Source organism: Trichophyton rubrum (assembly GCF_000151425.1).
Source record: "Trichophyton rubrum CBS 118892 genomic scaffold supercont2.12, whole genome shotgun sequence".
In the NCBI taxonomy this organism is placed as follows: domain Eukaryota; kingdom Fungi; phylum Ascomycota; class Eurotiomycetes; order Onygenales; family Arthrodermataceae; genus Trichophyton; species Trichophyton rubrum.
The window spans coordinates 341,798-357,255 of record NW_003456417.1 but is presented as its reverse complement, the minus strand read 5'-3'; the positions used below and the strand labels follow the sequence as shown (position 1 = coordinate 357,255).

The 15,458-nt window shown below is 48.4% G+C and overlaps 8 protein-coding genes across 9 annotated transcripts; 4 read left to right on the top strand and 4 right to left on the bottom strand.

Moving 5' to 3' along the window:
- Positions 1–61: 61 nt before the first annotated feature.
- On the bottom strand, positions 62–969 carry TERG_08186 (uncharacterized protein). Its single transcript, XM_003231353.2, has one exon. It carries the CDS (start codon positions 670–672, stop codon positions 340–342), a length of 333 nt encoding a protein of 110 aa, XP_003231401.1. The 5' UTR covers positions 673–969; the 3' UTR covers positions 62–339.
- Positions 970–1,793: 824 nt separating this feature from the next.
- On the top strand, positions 1,794–3,223 carry TERG_08185 (uncharacterized protein; the record flags this gene model as incomplete). 2 transcript variants are annotated; one of them, XM_003231352.2, is made up of 3 exons in its annotated part: positions 1,794–2,564; positions 2,629–2,751; positions 2,816–3,223. In XM_003231352.2, exons 1-3 carry the CDS (start codon positions 2,400–2,402, stop codon positions 3,221–3,223), a joined length of 696 nt encoding a protein of 231 aa, XP_003231400.1. In that variant the 5' UTR covers positions 1,794–2,399. The 2 variants fall into 2 exon arrangements, with proteins under 2 accessions (XP_003231400.1, XP_047607485.1); XM_047750543.1 differs by having other exon boundaries at positions 1,794–2,751.
- A 193-nt stretch (positions 3,224–3,416) lies between these two features.
- TERG_08184 (uncharacterized protein) lies at positions 3,417–5,189 on the bottom strand (the record flags this gene model as incomplete). Its single annotated transcript, XM_003231351.1, has 2 exons — positions 3,417–5,072; positions 5,124–5,189. 2 exons carry the CDS (start codon positions 5,187–5,189, stop codon positions 3,417–3,419), a joined length of 1,722 nt encoding a protein of 573 aa, XP_003231399.1.
- Positions 5,190–7,059: 1,870 nt separating this feature from the next.
- TERG_12655 (uncharacterized protein) lies at positions 7,060–7,951 on the bottom strand. Its single transcript, XM_047751585.1, has one exon. The coding sequence runs from the start codon at positions 7,733–7,735 to the stop codon at positions 7,313–7,315; it is 423 nt and encodes a 140-aa protein (XP_047607484.1). The 5' UTR covers positions 7,736–7,951; the 3' UTR covers positions 7,060–7,312.
- A 988-nt stretch (positions 7,952–8,939) lies between these two features.
- On the top strand, positions 8,940–9,792 carry TERG_08182 (uncharacterized protein; the record flags this gene model as incomplete). Its single annotated transcript, XM_003231349.1, has 2 exons — positions 8,940–9,297; positions 9,365–9,792. The coding sequence occupies 2 exons, from the start codon at positions 8,940–8,942 to the stop codon at positions 9,790–9,792; spliced, it is 786 nt and encodes a 261-aa protein (XP_003231397.1).
- Positions 9,793–11,289: 1,497 nt separating this feature from the next.
- Positions 11,290–11,913, top strand: TERG_12654 (uncharacterized protein; the record flags this gene model as incomplete). Its single annotated transcript, XM_047751584.1, has 2 exons — positions 11,290–11,442; positions 11,518–11,913. 2 exons carry the CDS (start codon positions 11,290–11,292, stop codon positions 11,911–11,913), a joined length of 549 nt encoding a protein of 182 aa, XP_047607483.1.
- A 21-nt stretch (positions 11,914–11,934) lies between these two features.
- TERG_08181 (uncharacterized protein) lies at positions 11,935–12,913 on the bottom strand. Its single transcript, XM_047748903.1, has one exon. The coding sequence runs from the start codon at positions 12,328–12,330 to the stop codon at positions 11,998–12,000; it is 333 nt and encodes a 110-aa protein (XP_047604894.1). The 5' UTR covers positions 12,331–12,913; the 3' UTR covers positions 11,935–11,997.
- A 548-nt stretch (positions 12,914–13,461) lies between these two features.
- On the top strand, positions 13,462–14,987 carry TERG_08180 (uncharacterized protein; the record flags this gene model as incomplete). Its single annotated transcript, XM_003231347.1, has 6 exons — positions 13,462–13,582; positions 13,651–13,889; positions 13,955–14,087; positions 14,147–14,207; positions 14,270–14,615; positions 14,673–14,987. 6 exons carry the CDS (start codon positions 13,462–13,464, stop codon positions 14,985–14,987), a joined length of 1,215 nt encoding a protein of 404 aa, XP_003231395.1.
- Between the last annotated feature and the right edge of the window lie 471 nt (positions 14,988–15,458).

Below are 15,458 nucleotides of genomic sequence, written 5' to 3'. Positions count from 1 at the left end.
CAACCAGAGCGACGGCCAGGGATGATCGATCAGGCAGCACAGGCAAGAGAAAAGAAAAGAAATATAAAAATATAATATTTATTTAAGCAACAAATTACTTGGATGTTTAGTTATTATTCATTTAGTTTGTAGTCAGGCAAAGCTGAAACGGTCAAAGAAAGACGCCGTCCTCGTTCGTATAACTAGCTAGCTGGTTACGGAGTTGATATATAATGGATATATATGTATAGAAAGACTCCGGGCCATGCTTCAATAAAGGCTGCAAGATGCGATGGATGCACGTCTTTAATCCGGGCTTCGTCGTCTGCTGCATTGCCTCTTCTGCGTCTTCCCTAAATTTTAACCCTCTCCAGTGGGAATGCGAGTGCAGGAAGAGCTCCGTCCGTCCCATTCCATGGATGCCCACTTCCTGAGAGCGCCCGGCCTGCCCTCTGTCACACCCGCCCTGGTCCCCATTTGCCCTGTCCAAGGCTGGAGAAATGAGATAGATGGCTCGGTAAATAATAGTCGTGTAGATAGAGATCTCGAGAACCAGGAAAGGCCCAAAAGCTTCTTCGTGGACAGCGTTTTGGTAGGCCACCAACGGATGGAACCAGCATGCGTGGTGGTAGCCAGAAGTACCTGTACCTTCTCAACCTTGGTGGCTGTGCCAGTTCTGACGTGAGACTGCATGTATAGGTACGGCCATGTACTCCCTCGAGAGCCAAAAGGAGGGAGAAGGGAAGCTGGTCACTGGTACGGGAGCAAACCAGTCAACCAACAGGTGGTTAAAGCTAGTTTAAACTGGCTCTGGCCGGTCCATCCATCGAGGGGTCAGTCCGTTTTGGGATCGATCAAAGAAGTTGAGCTGCAAACCAGAAACTCCGTCGACCCCTGGACCAGCCAGCTAACTTGCTTGTATTCGACGGATGCATATCATAGCACATTGTTAACTAGCACTCCCTCAGTCTCAGGGACGGCGTAATCATAGCACCGTATGCACGCCGCTCTGTGCCTGCAGCCGAGAAGTCGCACTTCCTTTTTTTCTTTTATTTTTTTCCCCCTTCCTTTGCTTGAAGAGCTTGAAGATCTCGGATCTCCACCAGGAGAAATTTATATCGTAAGCTAGTTAAGGTGGTGTTGCCCCCCCCCCCTGGCACCCCTGGCCCCCCAGCCGGTGATTGGATTGTTTGCGCCCTCGGAATTGGCCAGGAGCTCGCTGGATGGAAGATGGAACCCGCTTCAGCTGCTTGTCTCCCCCTCTGTCGTGTGTCCGCGGTTCATGACTCCGTAGTTAATTAATTAAAGCTGCTTAGCCGTAAAATCTCCTCACTGCTGCCGGGTGTTCCTGAGAAAAAAGAGGGCCCTATTACTCCATCGAAAGAGAGGAGGGCCGGAGAATGTCCTTCTTGGTGGCAGCGAGGCACCCCTCTGGGAGTCTTTATGTTGATTAGTTATTGTGCAGGGGGCGATGCCATCCTGCCTCTAGGCGACGCCGACGTTGCCATCCGTGCCGCTTCCATGGCCCTGCTCCGTCGACACGAGAGGGATGCTCATGCAGGCATTGACTAGTTGTTATTGGCAAGCAAACATCAGCTCATCCTCTGGATTCCTTGCATCTGTTAGTTAACGAGTTAGTCTCGCCAACTTGCTCACTAGTCGTGGTTCAGGGCTGGCTGGCCAAGGTCACCGAGCAGATCTCCTGGCTGTGCAACGCCGTCTCCTCCACGGTCTTCTGCGGTCAATGTCCGTCTCGCTGTCCAAGGATGAGCCTAATATAACTGCAGCGGCCTGAGGCTCACTCTAATATACCGGTTCACGGCCTGTACGGCGGCGTTGGTATCCCTTCCAACTATCCACGGATAAGGCGATGGCACCGGGTTGGTGTCAAACTGCGGCGAGACTGGACATGAACGAGCCTTTTAGTCGCTGGGCAGACGTCATGATGAAGCTGTAGTCAAGTAACTGACAAGTATTCGGTTGCTGTTCGTTGATCTAAGTATTCCGTAGTTAGCAGTGTTGTTAGTTGGAGAAGTGAAGCAGTGAGCGTCTCGACCAAGCCATAGAGACGGTGAGTCTCTATCGAGTAGCCAGTAGATAGATATAAATCATCATAGTCAACTGCCATGAAGGCGAGATATCACCCTGATGGCCGTTCATCTAAGTAGTTAACTAGTTAATTGGGTGGCTGGTTGCTGTGTTGTTGCTATGAACAAGCAACACAGCTTCATCTTTGTCTTCTTCATCTTCCTAACAACTAACTACAAGTCCACCTCGAGGCAGCCATATTCTCAACCTGACCAGCTGCAAAGGACCATGACATCGACATCCTTCTCTCCATGACAGTTACTCGCAGAGCTGCTCTTCTTCTTCTTCTCTCTCCTCCTATTTAGCCCGCAATTCAGTTTCTCTCACCAAAGATGGGCAAACCGCAGCGACAGCAACGCCAATCCAGGGCCAAAAAGGGGGCTGGAGGGATTCGAAAAGGAGTTAGAAAGCGAGCAAAGCCCATGCCAAAGGCACTGAAAGACAAGCTTAGAGATATCTCTTACTCAAAGACGGCCCATGGATTTGTGCCTGAAGATGTACGTTGGCCATTGGCCTGTAACTTTACTTCTTATACACCTAATAGGGACTAACAGCTGCCAGATTCTTCTTGACAACCAGCCTCGACCGCCAGGATACGTCTTTGTGCCCAAGGGAAACGTCTATATCACTAGGAAATGTCGGTCACAGACACACGATCTCGGCTCTCCCGTGTATACAGTCTACGTAAGGCCTCCATAGTTGCACCCCCTTTTGAGCTTCAAACTGATGATTCTAACCCGTTGCCCAGTGTTCCACAACTTATAAGCAAACCGGCCTGTACGTCCCGGCCAGCGTGCAAGCAGCCGTCGAGCTGGAGTCCAAGGAGACATCCGAAGACCGCAAAAGGGCCGTGGCTCAGAAGGACGCCCGGGATCGACAGAAGGCACGGGAGCTGCTGCTTAAGGAGTTCCCTAACATGCCCAGGTCAGATCTCACAGCAGTTCTCAATCACGCCTTTCTCAAGGGGTCCAGACGAGTCGGAAGGAGTGGCAAGGTTGCCAGTGAGAAAGACAAGGTTAGGCTGGCAGTTGAAGCCCATATCAGACACGTCCATACCGAGTATGATGACATGATTCGCCGTGGTCTTACACGGGAACGAGCAAGAGAGAATATCTGGGATGAAGTTGTCATCCTACGAGACTCATGGAGGAAATGATACCCTTTATTTACGAGTTTACGGTTCTGATAGATTTAATGCATGGCCTGTTCGGATGAAATGGTTCTCGACTGGGATAGACTTGCATACAATACCCACTATTCCTGTGTTTAATATTACCATTAGGAGTTAGAAGTGAATATTTGTGAATAAAAAAAAATACTAGAAATTACACCAGGTAGATGGAGCCATCTTAGAAGTCGATTCCTTTCTGCTCGTTTGAACGAACATGTATGCCATGGAACCCAAAGCCAATAGCACCATTGAGCTCTGCCCTGCCTACTTCAGTCATAGTCTTTGCATCAAGCACAAGCAGATACGAGCTCCCTGACAGCCCATCAAGCACAACAGACAGCAACACCCCGTCGTCCTCCTCGGAACCGTCGTCCCCCGCTAAAACATCCACCAGTGGACCCTTAGTTCGTGGGACAAAGATTGGTTCTCCTGCACTTTGCCCCTGACGAGACCAGAACTTGCTCTCGTGTGTTCTTGTATCCATCTTCACCAGTCCGTCGAAGAAAGTAGATGATCCCGTGAAGTTCACTGCATATATATACCGATGTGGCCGAGTAATGAAACGTGGATTAAGTGTTGGCAGCTCCGGCGACTGAATCGGCTCAGACTTGCGCTCAAGAACAGCCTTTCTAGCTGTTTGTACATCTTCTGAGGTGGCCTCCAGCAATATATTCTGCAGACGATATCTCACGAGGGCAGATGAAAACTCATTCGCCGCCTTTGTCTTTCCTGCATTAGGTGAATTCGACTTGAGATTGTCCAGGTAGAAACACTTCAGGGCGTTGAGGTTCTCATACGCAACCAAATCCGCTATAATGTCCGTTCCTGGCCCGGTCTGAGATGGCACTTCATACGCATTCACGCTATGGAAGCAGAAGAACGGATCACTCTCAAACGTAGCTACTAGTCCCCTGCCGCCATTTTCAGCAGTCCGGCGATCAACCACAAACCACCTAGCAGGACGAGACGCATCATACTCCCCAATCGCATCGAGAACGTTTCTCGTCCACAGGATCTTCATACCGTTGGCCACAAAGAAGGAGTTCCACACACAAAGAACCACATAGTTCTCCGTTAGGAAGATTGAATGGATATAAGCCGGGGTAGCATCCGTTATAGTCGCCAATATAGACGTCTTGCCAGTTGACCGAGAGACGGTAAACACTCGGTACGTCGGTGTCATTCCGAACTCAAGGTTGAAGTTGTAAACGTCACCCGTTACCGGGTCGGATTTCGCATGAGCTCCAGACATGGGGCCTCGAAGCTCCGGGTGAAGGGCATGCTGCTTTGCAATCCCCACGGGCTCAAGGGTTTCCGGGTCCAGCGTCTGCAATACCGCCGAATCCGTCTTGTTGACAAGATACTGGATACTGGAGCCATGTCCAACAGGTTTCTTCGTTCCCACAGATTCTAGGCCCGGAAAGTCAACGGATAGCGTAATGGCCATAGAGTATTCATCTGGTTTGCGTGGTCGATCGGCCTGGAAGACAGACATGACCTTTTTGAAGTAGCTCTGGCAGGGGTCGTATTTCCTTGCAAAGGTCATCGTCTTCCGCTCGCCGGTCTTTCGGATCATTTCAATCAGGCCATCACAAGTACTGCGAGAGTTGTATATGACTCTGATTTCAGGATGCTCTTCATCGGGTGCTAGAATCTGAAATCTATGCACGACTGCAAAGCCATCGAACCAGTGGCAGACTCGATACACTCCTTTGTCCGATTCAATCTGTCCCCGACCGATTCCTGTGCGGAACAGCGTACCGGCTGCCCACGGTGGGATCTTTCCAGTCACCTTCAGCTCGACAGGAGACCTTTCTTCATATGAAGTATCAAACTAGTTGCATTCATTAGTACATAATAAAAACAAAAGGCAGGAGAAACATACCCCTTGGTAGTTTGGCCAGTCTGATAATGAAGGAGATCCCTTGGGTATTTGAGCCTTTGTCTCCATGATCAATTTATAGGGTATATTAATGCCGTAATGGGAAGTAAGTCGCAGTAGGTGTTGGTTTTGAGAAGGAATTTTCTGGTATGATGCATTAATCCTCCCAGCGGATAATGTCAGGCAATATGTATGTATATATACCTTCTAGCCCCGGCGCTCCTGGATACGTATCAGGACGTCAATCAGCCGCAGAATCAGCCGGTTGATGAAATTGAACAAGCGGACTGCCGTGCTGCTTACACTTCAGGACAGAACATGACCTTGTTGATATTCATCCGGCCTACATTGATGCCCGCTTCGTTACGTCCGTAGAGGTGTAGACTGCAGCTGGGTAGTTCACCGACTGCCTCGGTGCATTGCACACTAAAGTTCAATCTCACGCACGCCCTTGACTAGGCATCATCATATATGGCTAATCTTCGCAGATATAGATATGCATGCTCCGTACATCATGACAGACTGGCAAGGCACCTTCGACCTTCCTGGCACTCATTGGCTGGGAGACCCCCCAGCTATATAGAATAAGGCGATTTTGCGCACGTAGGGAATTACACCGGATTCGTTTCACCAGCTTGACGATCACATCAGGGTAAGCAAGTTACCATGTCCCAGCGTCGCATTCAAAATAAGCAGCTCATGCGTACGGATCCCTGAGTTTTGACGGCCCTATGCGTTCACCAATATGGTCATTTCGTCTCCTTTTTGCAGTTGTTTGTCCGGCTTCGTTTTCGTTTCGGCCGTAAGGAAGGCCGGAAGCAGTCATGTGACCACGCCATTTCCCCGGTTCAACATTGGAGATTGAGGAGGTGGATAACTAGCGAAGATCTCATCATCAGCGGTGCTTACTTGGCTTGGTTAATGTGAGGTAGACGCTAAAATAAGAATTGGAGTGATAGCTGTCAGCTTTACAGATCTGGTAATTTCATTGCTGCGCTAACTAAATGACAGCTAATTATTTACCTGCGGCAAAGAGGTGGGAGACCAATAAGAGCCTGATAGATAATTCAGTAGGTCTAAGACGAAGCAATAACATACATGGCTGATTCCTTCACGACAGCATAACCACACTCAAGCTACAGCCCGCTTCGCACCCTATCCTATTCTCCGATCCTATCTTTAGATCACGTTCTGGACCTGTCAAGCCGAAGACAGAGAGCTGAATATGTTGCAATATATATAGCGCCAACTCCGAAGATGTTATGTGTAGTTCCAACGAAGAAAACCCCTAAAACGCATCTTGTTCCTGAAACAAGCCAGGAGCTGGAATGGAAACCTTAACCCCAAAGATAGAAGTACTGGGGAGTTTCATATAGAAACGGCTACCAGGTAACTGGAACAGCAAGGTTAAGCACAACACAAATACCGATGTGATGGCATCTGTGAGTGGCTAGGCCGATACCCGGCTTGTGATGGGATCTTCTAAGAATAGAGGTAGAGTTTGGTTAGTTAATTGAAGGGGTCATGACTGTTGCATGGGGGGTCCGAACGCACATGCAGTAACTTAGCAACGAGCGGCATCTCAGGACAGAATAATATACCTGACAGTGTCTGCATTTCCCTGTACCTTCTGCCTTTCCTTCTCTTCCCCAACCTTCATCCCTCTTGAAGGATTCAACTTAAGCGCCGGGTTTTTTGGCCAGAAATTAACTTTAAGAAGCCAACGAATAAGCGCGGGGAATTGACCCCACTATTTCTTTATCAGGTAAAGCTCGCTTCCGTCACGGCGGTTAGGCTGCGGCAAGGATCAGGGATGGCGGGCCGTTTATTAATAGAAGCTGAGATGGCGGGCTCTTATTGGACGGGAATTTGTGATTGAGGGGAAGCGGTGCTGCAGGCGGAGGAATGCAGGAACAGTGGCCAGTGTGTGCGTCGTGTGCGTGCATCTTCATGACGATATATAACAATCGGGATGTTTCATCATTGTGGCCGTTCTTCTTCACATCGCTGCTGCCCGTCTGAACGTCTGGTCAAGCAGGCGGCGGAGGGAGAAAGAGGATGATTCTCCACGAGCAATCTCGAAACAGGGGGGATATACGTCCCCCCTCTACCGATCCGTTGACCCGAGATATGATATCTCCACCCTTAACTCAGGAGTCGGCCTTTGACTCGAACATGATTGCACCCCAGGTCTACTCGGGACTGGAATATGTCTCAAGCAAGCTACAGTCTAACACACTGCACCTGACTCTCATCCTCTCCCGTTCCAAACCACTGCCTATTGGCCAAGGGTGCAATCTCACTGTCTTTCCCGTCGGCACTCTCTCGGACAATGAGCGCCATATTTTCAACAAGTATATCCGGCGAGCGGCAAGGAAGTACCATCTCCAGCCGAAATGGATGGCTCTCTCGTCATCAAGCTCTGGCATGGACGCAATGTTCAACCCGGAATACCTCATCGATAGATCACTGAAACAGAACGATGTCTTGATCAGCCTTGAGGGGCTCACTATCTTGAACATTGACCGCACGTACACTCTCAAACAGTATCTCAATGCCCTCTCCACTCCCTGGGTGACACCAAACACGATGATCGACCGTATCCCCAGCCGCATCTATACCGATGCCTGTCTTTACCTCCTTCGACAGTCTGTTCAGAGTACAGGAGGCCGGCCGTTCGCCAAGTCGTTCTTCTATCACGCTTACAACCACTTGCACTTTGAAGACCACCTCATTGTCGACATAGCCAACGAATATTTTGCTCGTTATAAGCAGGTAGCCATTGTTCTGCCAAAGCCTCCAGCCCCTGATCCTGTCGCCGAATCGGATCCGGAGTCTAAGCCAAAGGGGAAGTCAAAGCCAGACATTAACCCTGAAGTGATAGTGTCGAAGCCCAAGGAAGAAAGAGCGGAGAAGCAAAAGGTTAAAAAGAAGGAGATTTCTGCCTCATCTCTGGCTACGAGAAGAGTTAGCTTTGCAAAGGCACTCTCTCCGCTTAGAGCACGGACACCTCATAGCGCCTCCGATGTCACTCCTATTACCCGGAATGAATGGAACATCCTCGTCAGTGATTCGACTGTTGGTAGGAAGAAACCAGTCCAATTAACTGTTCCTCTAGAAGCTGGTTGTGGCACTGATATAGAGGAAGATGGAGTCATATATGACCTCAATTGGGAGGATGTTGAAGAGTGACTGAATATGGGAGAATGACCCTCTGGCTATTTTATGACCGTTATGAACATTTATTTCGTACATAGGGCCCTTTTTTTTTTTTTTCATCCGGGGCACCGATGGATATATTTGAAGTCTGTTAGGGAGCAATCAACATATCTACGATAACTCTTATTGCCCAATGATGCAATGATGTCCGATGATCGGTGATCCCAAATGGTAGTGAACATATCCATTGTCAACTGTTGGTAGATGCTCTGATATCTTCCAGCTTAATGACAGTTATCGGTATTCAGAGAGCAGGTTATCCTTGGAGGATAGTCAAACAAGCCTTGCACAATGGATGACATTTTCATTCGCAAGTTGGGCTCGGAAATGCGACATCAACGGGAATTGTTTGGCCATAAGTTAGCCACGTAAGAATGGCATACAACTTGCAGGGACACGGATATAATATTGCGTAAATGAGCTGCCATGCCAGGCTGAAAGATTCTGTATCCCTGGCATTTGCATCCGAGATGCCGTCCAGGCAGCACAATATCGATAGGCAACAGGATAACTCTGCCAGATAAAGTCGCTGGATGATCACTGGCTCGGTAGCTAGTAAAACTTATCAATCACAGAAAGTTTACACTAGTTATCATCATAATGGAGTCTCAGGGTATCAGCAGAGAAGAGTCACGACGACAAAGCTATACAGTCCGGCGTATCCAGCCATCAGACTTCCCAGCGGCAGCAGAAATTCTAGCAAATGACAGCAGCCTGGGCAAAACGTTGTACTCAGGCAAGGAAGCCCACCACAGCGACCCCATAGATGGATTTATCCAGAGTATACGATCGAGATATCTGAGTCCCGGATGGGTGATATATGTCGCCGTCGCAGTTCCTAGCAAGGATGACACCACGGACCACAGGGGAATAATTGTTGGATATGCAGCTTGGAAGCGAACGGGCACAAGCCCCGCAGCGCAAGCATGGTCTGACAACAATGAGTGGAATTTAAACGGTATGAATGAATTGTTCCTCTTCTCTTGTGGCTGGATGGCTGGCTCACGAAAGCGTCTCCGTCTCAGGCCTCCGGGTAACCCTTTCCAGCTTACAAGACAGTTTAACTCAATGCTTCCAGTTAAGCAAAGGAGTCAATTCTGACGAGCCTTCACTCCGACTTGAGGAGAGTTTCCCATCTGATGTGTTTCCAGAGCTGTGGTATTTGGCTACCCTCGCAGTTGATCCAGCATACGAAGGAGAAGGAATACGGCCCTTGTTGACACGACGCGGTATAAGCCATGCAATCGATGAGCGCGTTCCAATAGGGCTAGAATCAAGCATGAGAGATAGTAGAGTATATGAGAAGATGGGTTTCAGGCTGCTCAAAATGACGATGAAGGGGGGTTTGCCGGTGTCTGTCATGGTCTGGAGGCCCCCTGGACCAGCGCCCGAACGGGTCAGAGAGTTCCAGGGAGTGGACAGCGCTGCCCGCTTTCGCACACGGTGTCCTTAACCCATCCTGATGGCATTTATGTAAATATGGCTTATGTATTCTTCCTCAATAATTTCAGGAACCTGGGAAACCGCATTATTAAGAACTTTGATACGCTCTTCTCCGGGAACTTCGGTCGCCCAGCGCCAGAAGTACCTCGTTCAAATCTGTTGGTGACTTAGATACCACCCCGTGATTGTATGCTGGAGTGGATCAAGTGAGAACGGTCTTCGACAAAAGCCACTTGTATAAGAAAAGAAGCTTGTAGACAAGAGTATTTTGCAGAATGTAATGGCTTGAGAGAGCAAGAAGCTGGAAAGTTCAAAGATCCAACAAAGCGCGAGGCAATAGGGCGTATCAGGTACAGTGAAGAGAACGTGAGAAGTGAGAGAAATTAGTAAACCGCGGATTGAGGCTCCCTGTTATTGACTCTCATTCTGTATATCGGTTCAGAATGGGTTTTTGAACAAAGTGCAGTAAAACAAATCGAGCCCTCAGTGAGGACTAGATTTGAAAGTGAAGGTTTAACAAGGCTCCAATTATTGGCACTCGTGCCCACCCAGTGGTGATCGTTGATCTACTTCTCTTCTATAAGCCGTGAAATTGTTTCGTCATATATCCTATATATGTTAGCACTGAGTTATCTATGGCATTAGATATATATACATACAATAGGCAATTGATTCAATTCTTTCCGATGCTTAGTTGGGACTCCTGCTTCTACCAAGCATTGATCGACCGCTGAGCCAAAAGGGGAAGGCCCTTATTGGCGGCAGAGAGAGCCGTTATATCTGATTCTGTGGGAACTGGAAAGGTTCCATGGAAACTTGAGATGCGTCGATGACAATATGTTGTTCCTGTAGCAGGTTGCCAATTTCTCTGTTGTCGTATACGTCAGGCTCCCCTAATCACCGTCGTCACCCGCTGGCACACGAAACAACAAAAAAAAATATGATTCAGAGGATCAACAAAGTCCTCGGAGCATGTCTTGACGGTTTTTTGCTCTTGTTCCATCATCACCCACCAAGATGCTTGCGCCCACACAAGGTACGCTAACTCTAAATGGCAGCTAACAAGTGATGTAACTGTACAGAGTAACTACTCTGTACTTTCGTTTATGTTCGAATCGTACGATGCCAATAATGGTCAGAATAGAATACCAGCAGCAATAATCTCCCAAGCCTTCTGACTGAATCCCTTTCCCTGACGCAGCCAGGAGCAGAGACTGCTAAGCCAAGGGCCATTTCAATTGGTGCAGCGCCACGCCAGCGTCGCAGATTTCATCAATCATGACTCGTGTCTTCGTAAAGGAGCTGATGATGGATGCTGCAACATCGCTTATAACACTGGGCGTTAGTCTCTCCTAAAACTAATCAAGTCGAAGAAATTCTTGGTGTGTGTGAGTGTCTTGTGCAGAGATTTTAGCTTCCCAATAAGCCTTCTCTGTTTATAGCGTCAGTGGCGCGAGGATCGATCCCCTTAGTTAGATTTGTGGCTGGGGTGGATGAGATGCTGACGATGAAGAAGGCGATCACTTGCTGCGCTGTCGATGCCCGCTTCGGCCTCCATCGCGCATCTCATCTCATCTCGTCGTCGTCCTTGTCGTCCTTGTCCTCGTCGTCCCGAGTAGATGAAACTTGCTGGGAAGGTCGTTCTTCCTGCCACTTTCGGGTTAGCTTAACTAGCTTAACTAAGCCTCATCCATGTATAGACCACGTGACTACTACCTTGCTCTGCCTTTTATAGACTCGGTTAACTCGTCGGAAGAAGAAGAAGCAGCAGAAGATGCGATGGTACGATGCAAAAAGCGATATCAAATACGGACTTGCTCGTGTCTGGCAGCAGGCAGACAGGCCAACGTCGCGGATGAGATGCCCCCTCGCAAACGCACAGCAGCACCTGCAGGCCGTGGGACAGACTGGGATCCTGACACCTCAAGCCCAAACCAACCCTGCCCACCCCCGGTCTTCGGGGACCCCTTTTTCCAACCCCCCCAGTCAAACGTCGCCGACCACCACTGGTTCGCCTCGTATAGCTATAGCCGGTCCCAGGCTCCGACGGTGGCACCACCACGTTGATCCAGCAAAGCGGAATATAAAGCAGTCTGATGGGATTTTAGAAACAAGAGCCTGCTCGGCTTAGTTATATACTGACAGAATCCAGCGCTTTTGGTGGACGGTCTGAATCGGCCGGCCGACCTCCCACTTCATGGCACTTGTCCTCGATCTACTTCGTTGTGTAGGCCGGCAGGCGGGAGCTAGGAAGACCTCCCGAAACCAGTGGCCCGATACACCATTCCGATCGTGCCGTCTCGGTGTCGGTGCTGGTGTCAAGGGTTGTCAAGTTTGCAAGGTTCAAGCTTGATATCCATATACTTAAGTATAGTTTCAAGCAGGGGAGAGGCCCAAGTAAGTTATGTACAAGCCGGTTGCCTGTCACCGTGCCATGTTCTTGGCCCCATAACTTATCCAGGGGATCCTCCATTATCCCAGCATTGCGATATACAAAGGTTCCTCTTCTTTTCTTCCGGTTCTTCAGGATCATCACCATCCTCTTCATAACTGTGAATCGCAGGACTTTCAAATAACAAAATAAGAAAAAGAAAGGATATCAACTACATTAAGTTTGGTACCCTTGGCTAACTGTGGAACTTGTGGTTTCTAGCCTCGTTCTATATATATTCTTATCATGAATTCGCCGCGGAGTTCCCCATACGCCCAAGAGAAAAGACATACTTTAGCCGAAGCTGCATATTATCAACTGTCCATACATACCACAGATAACCAGGGCTACACTCCTCCATCCTCCCAAGCCATGAGCCATATCAGTCGCCACGTGGGATTATCAGCTGAAAAGGAACCTCTCCAGTCACAGTCAATAACTATTAATGTGGAACCGAACTCGAAGGAGTGAAATTGAAACACCAGGCTCCAGCTTGGCCTGGAGGAGATCCACTACAGGTTGGCCGAATTTACCAGCCGGTAAGTTACGGAGAATGTTCCAAATCCCCTTCCCTCTTGACTGCTTGAATGAGACACAGATTCTGCTCCGTATTTGATTCTCGGTCTCCCTCGGCTGCAATAGAAAAAATACAGGAGCAAGCCGACGTCTGAATATGGCTACCGAGAGAGGAAGATTTGTTATTGGCATGGAAACAAGTGGATACGATGCCTATATATATAAATATACACATTTATACTATCTCTAAGGGGTAATGATTGTTAAAAAAGAAAAAAGGAGAACTCGCAAAAAGCAACATCCAGGATCTTCAAGCTATTCCTTTTTCACACGGAATTGATGCTGTTTTAAGATAGCTTGACAGATTTATGTCGGTGAGCAACGGTCATTCCGGGCACTTTGCTAAAGCAGCGATATAAAGAGGGTTTTATACATGGCCTTCGGGAGAGCCTTGTAAGTAAGTAAACACGGGCAGTGCAAGGATATGCAATGTACTAACTACTTTAACAGCCTTTTCGTATCATAGATAGGTATATATACGGGTATATATACATACATTCCTCCCGGAAAATGGATTTTATACATACAAGCACTCCCGCCCTTCGACAACTGTTTTGTGAAACATTTTCACATCCGTTCCTTTTGAGATAATCAGCATCCGATCTCTCTCCAGACAGACAGACGAAAAGGATCACTGGATAGGGGGAAAACTGGGAGGTTTACACAGTAAAGATGAAGTTCGGCTCAGCACTCGTGGCCGCGGTCGCTGCTGTAGCAGGAGTCGCCGCAAAAGACTATGGCGGAGTGCCAGGCCAGCCTATCCAGAAGAGCGGAAAGGGAGCTGTCTTCTCTGGTAAACCCATCCTATGTTTATCTCCTACTGAAATATAACAGCATTATCACTAACACAATGTTTCTCAGGGGCTACCAACCGCGAGCTTGATCTCCAAAACCCAAGCAATATCAACGGCCAGCCTGCCACCGACAGTGGTCTTGTACCAAACTTGAAATGGAGCTTTTCTCTTTCTAAGACCCGTATGTTCCACGGTGGCTGGATTCGTGAGCAGGTTATCTCGGACCTGCCTGCCAGTCACGATATTGCAGGCGCCCAAGTCCATTTAACTAAGGGCGGAATCCGACAGATGCATTGGCACAGAGTTGTATGTTTTATATATGTCATTGATTCATGGTCGAAATATTTACTAAGATATAACTTTGATTATAGGCTGAATGGGGTTACGTCTATGCTGGCTCCATTTTGGTATTTGCCGTCACCGAAGATGGCCAGTATCAGATTGACAAACTCACCCCTGGTGACATGTACTACTTCCCCAAGGGAGCTGCTCACTCTTTCCAAGGTTAGTCTAATCGATTTTCATTTCCACTGATTAATGGACTATATTTAACCTTTAAATAGGTATTGAGGATGAGAACGAAGTGCTCGTCGCCTTCGATGAAGGTGACTTCGACCAGATCGGGTTTGTATTCCTCCTATTATTCGAATACGTCTTTTACAACTATCTAACACCTATAACTACAGAACTACTTTCCAGATTGCCGAGTGGATCGCGCACACTCCTCAGGACGTGTTGGCTAAGAATTTCAACATCTCCACCGGCGGCACCTTCGACAAGACCAAGTCTAATATGCTCGAGATCATTAACTCGACGACCAGCACTCACAACGTTACTGGTCCCAATGGTGCTCTCATGGGCAACAGCTCTTACACCTTCCACATTCGCGACGCCCCCGAGATTCAAGTCCCTGGTGGCGGCGGTACTATCCAGATCGTTGATTCGAAGAACTTCCCTATATCTAAGACTATTGCCTGCGCTGTTGTTCGTCTAAAGCCCGGCGCTCTGCGTGAGCTCCATTGGCATCCAACTGTATGCACTTACCCCATCTATCCTGCTTGATTATATCTAACTTAATATCCTTTCTAGGCTGAGGAATGGCTCTACTTCCATAGTGGAAATGCCCGCGCTACCGTTTATGTTAGCGGCGGTCTATCCCGTACCTTCGATTTTACCGCCGGCGACACTGGTGTCTTCCCAGATAACGCTGGCCATTATATTGAGAACGTCTCCAAGGATGAAGAGCTTGTCTATCTTGAGCTTTATAAGGCCGACCGGGTTGCTGATGTATCCCTCTCCCAATGGCTCGCTCTCACTCCACACGACATTGCTGCCGCTGCTATTAATGTTCCCATCGACGTCATTGACAAGCTGAAGAAGGATAAGCAATTTATTATCCAGTAAGGACGGAAAATCTGCGATAGTGCAGGCACTTGAGCCAGTTATTTGAGCCACTTAATTCTCTCCTAATACCGTTATACCGGCGTCCGGCTGTTTGATTATAGGGTTTACCAGGGATGGAGAGGTTGGTTGCATCTGTCAGCTGGCAGTTGTAAGCGCAGTCCCTCAAGGTTATTTCTAGCCAGGCATAGACATGGGCATTGAGCATAATGAAAGATGTTTTCCTCTCTAACCAGGTTACTAGACACCAGCCGGAGGGTCTATATGGATAGGGCCTCCTGGCTGTATGCTATAACGTTTGTAGTTGCATTTAAACCGCTGCTCTTTTCATCCTGGCCATTTGTTAACACACCTTTTGCGGCAAGAGTGGACATGGACTCTGTAACATCGCTTGAGATGGAACCAGAGGTAGTCCAGCCGTGTAGTTGAAATGTTGTTTGGTGGTGTTACTCTGGCGGTTAGCTCTAGTGGGTA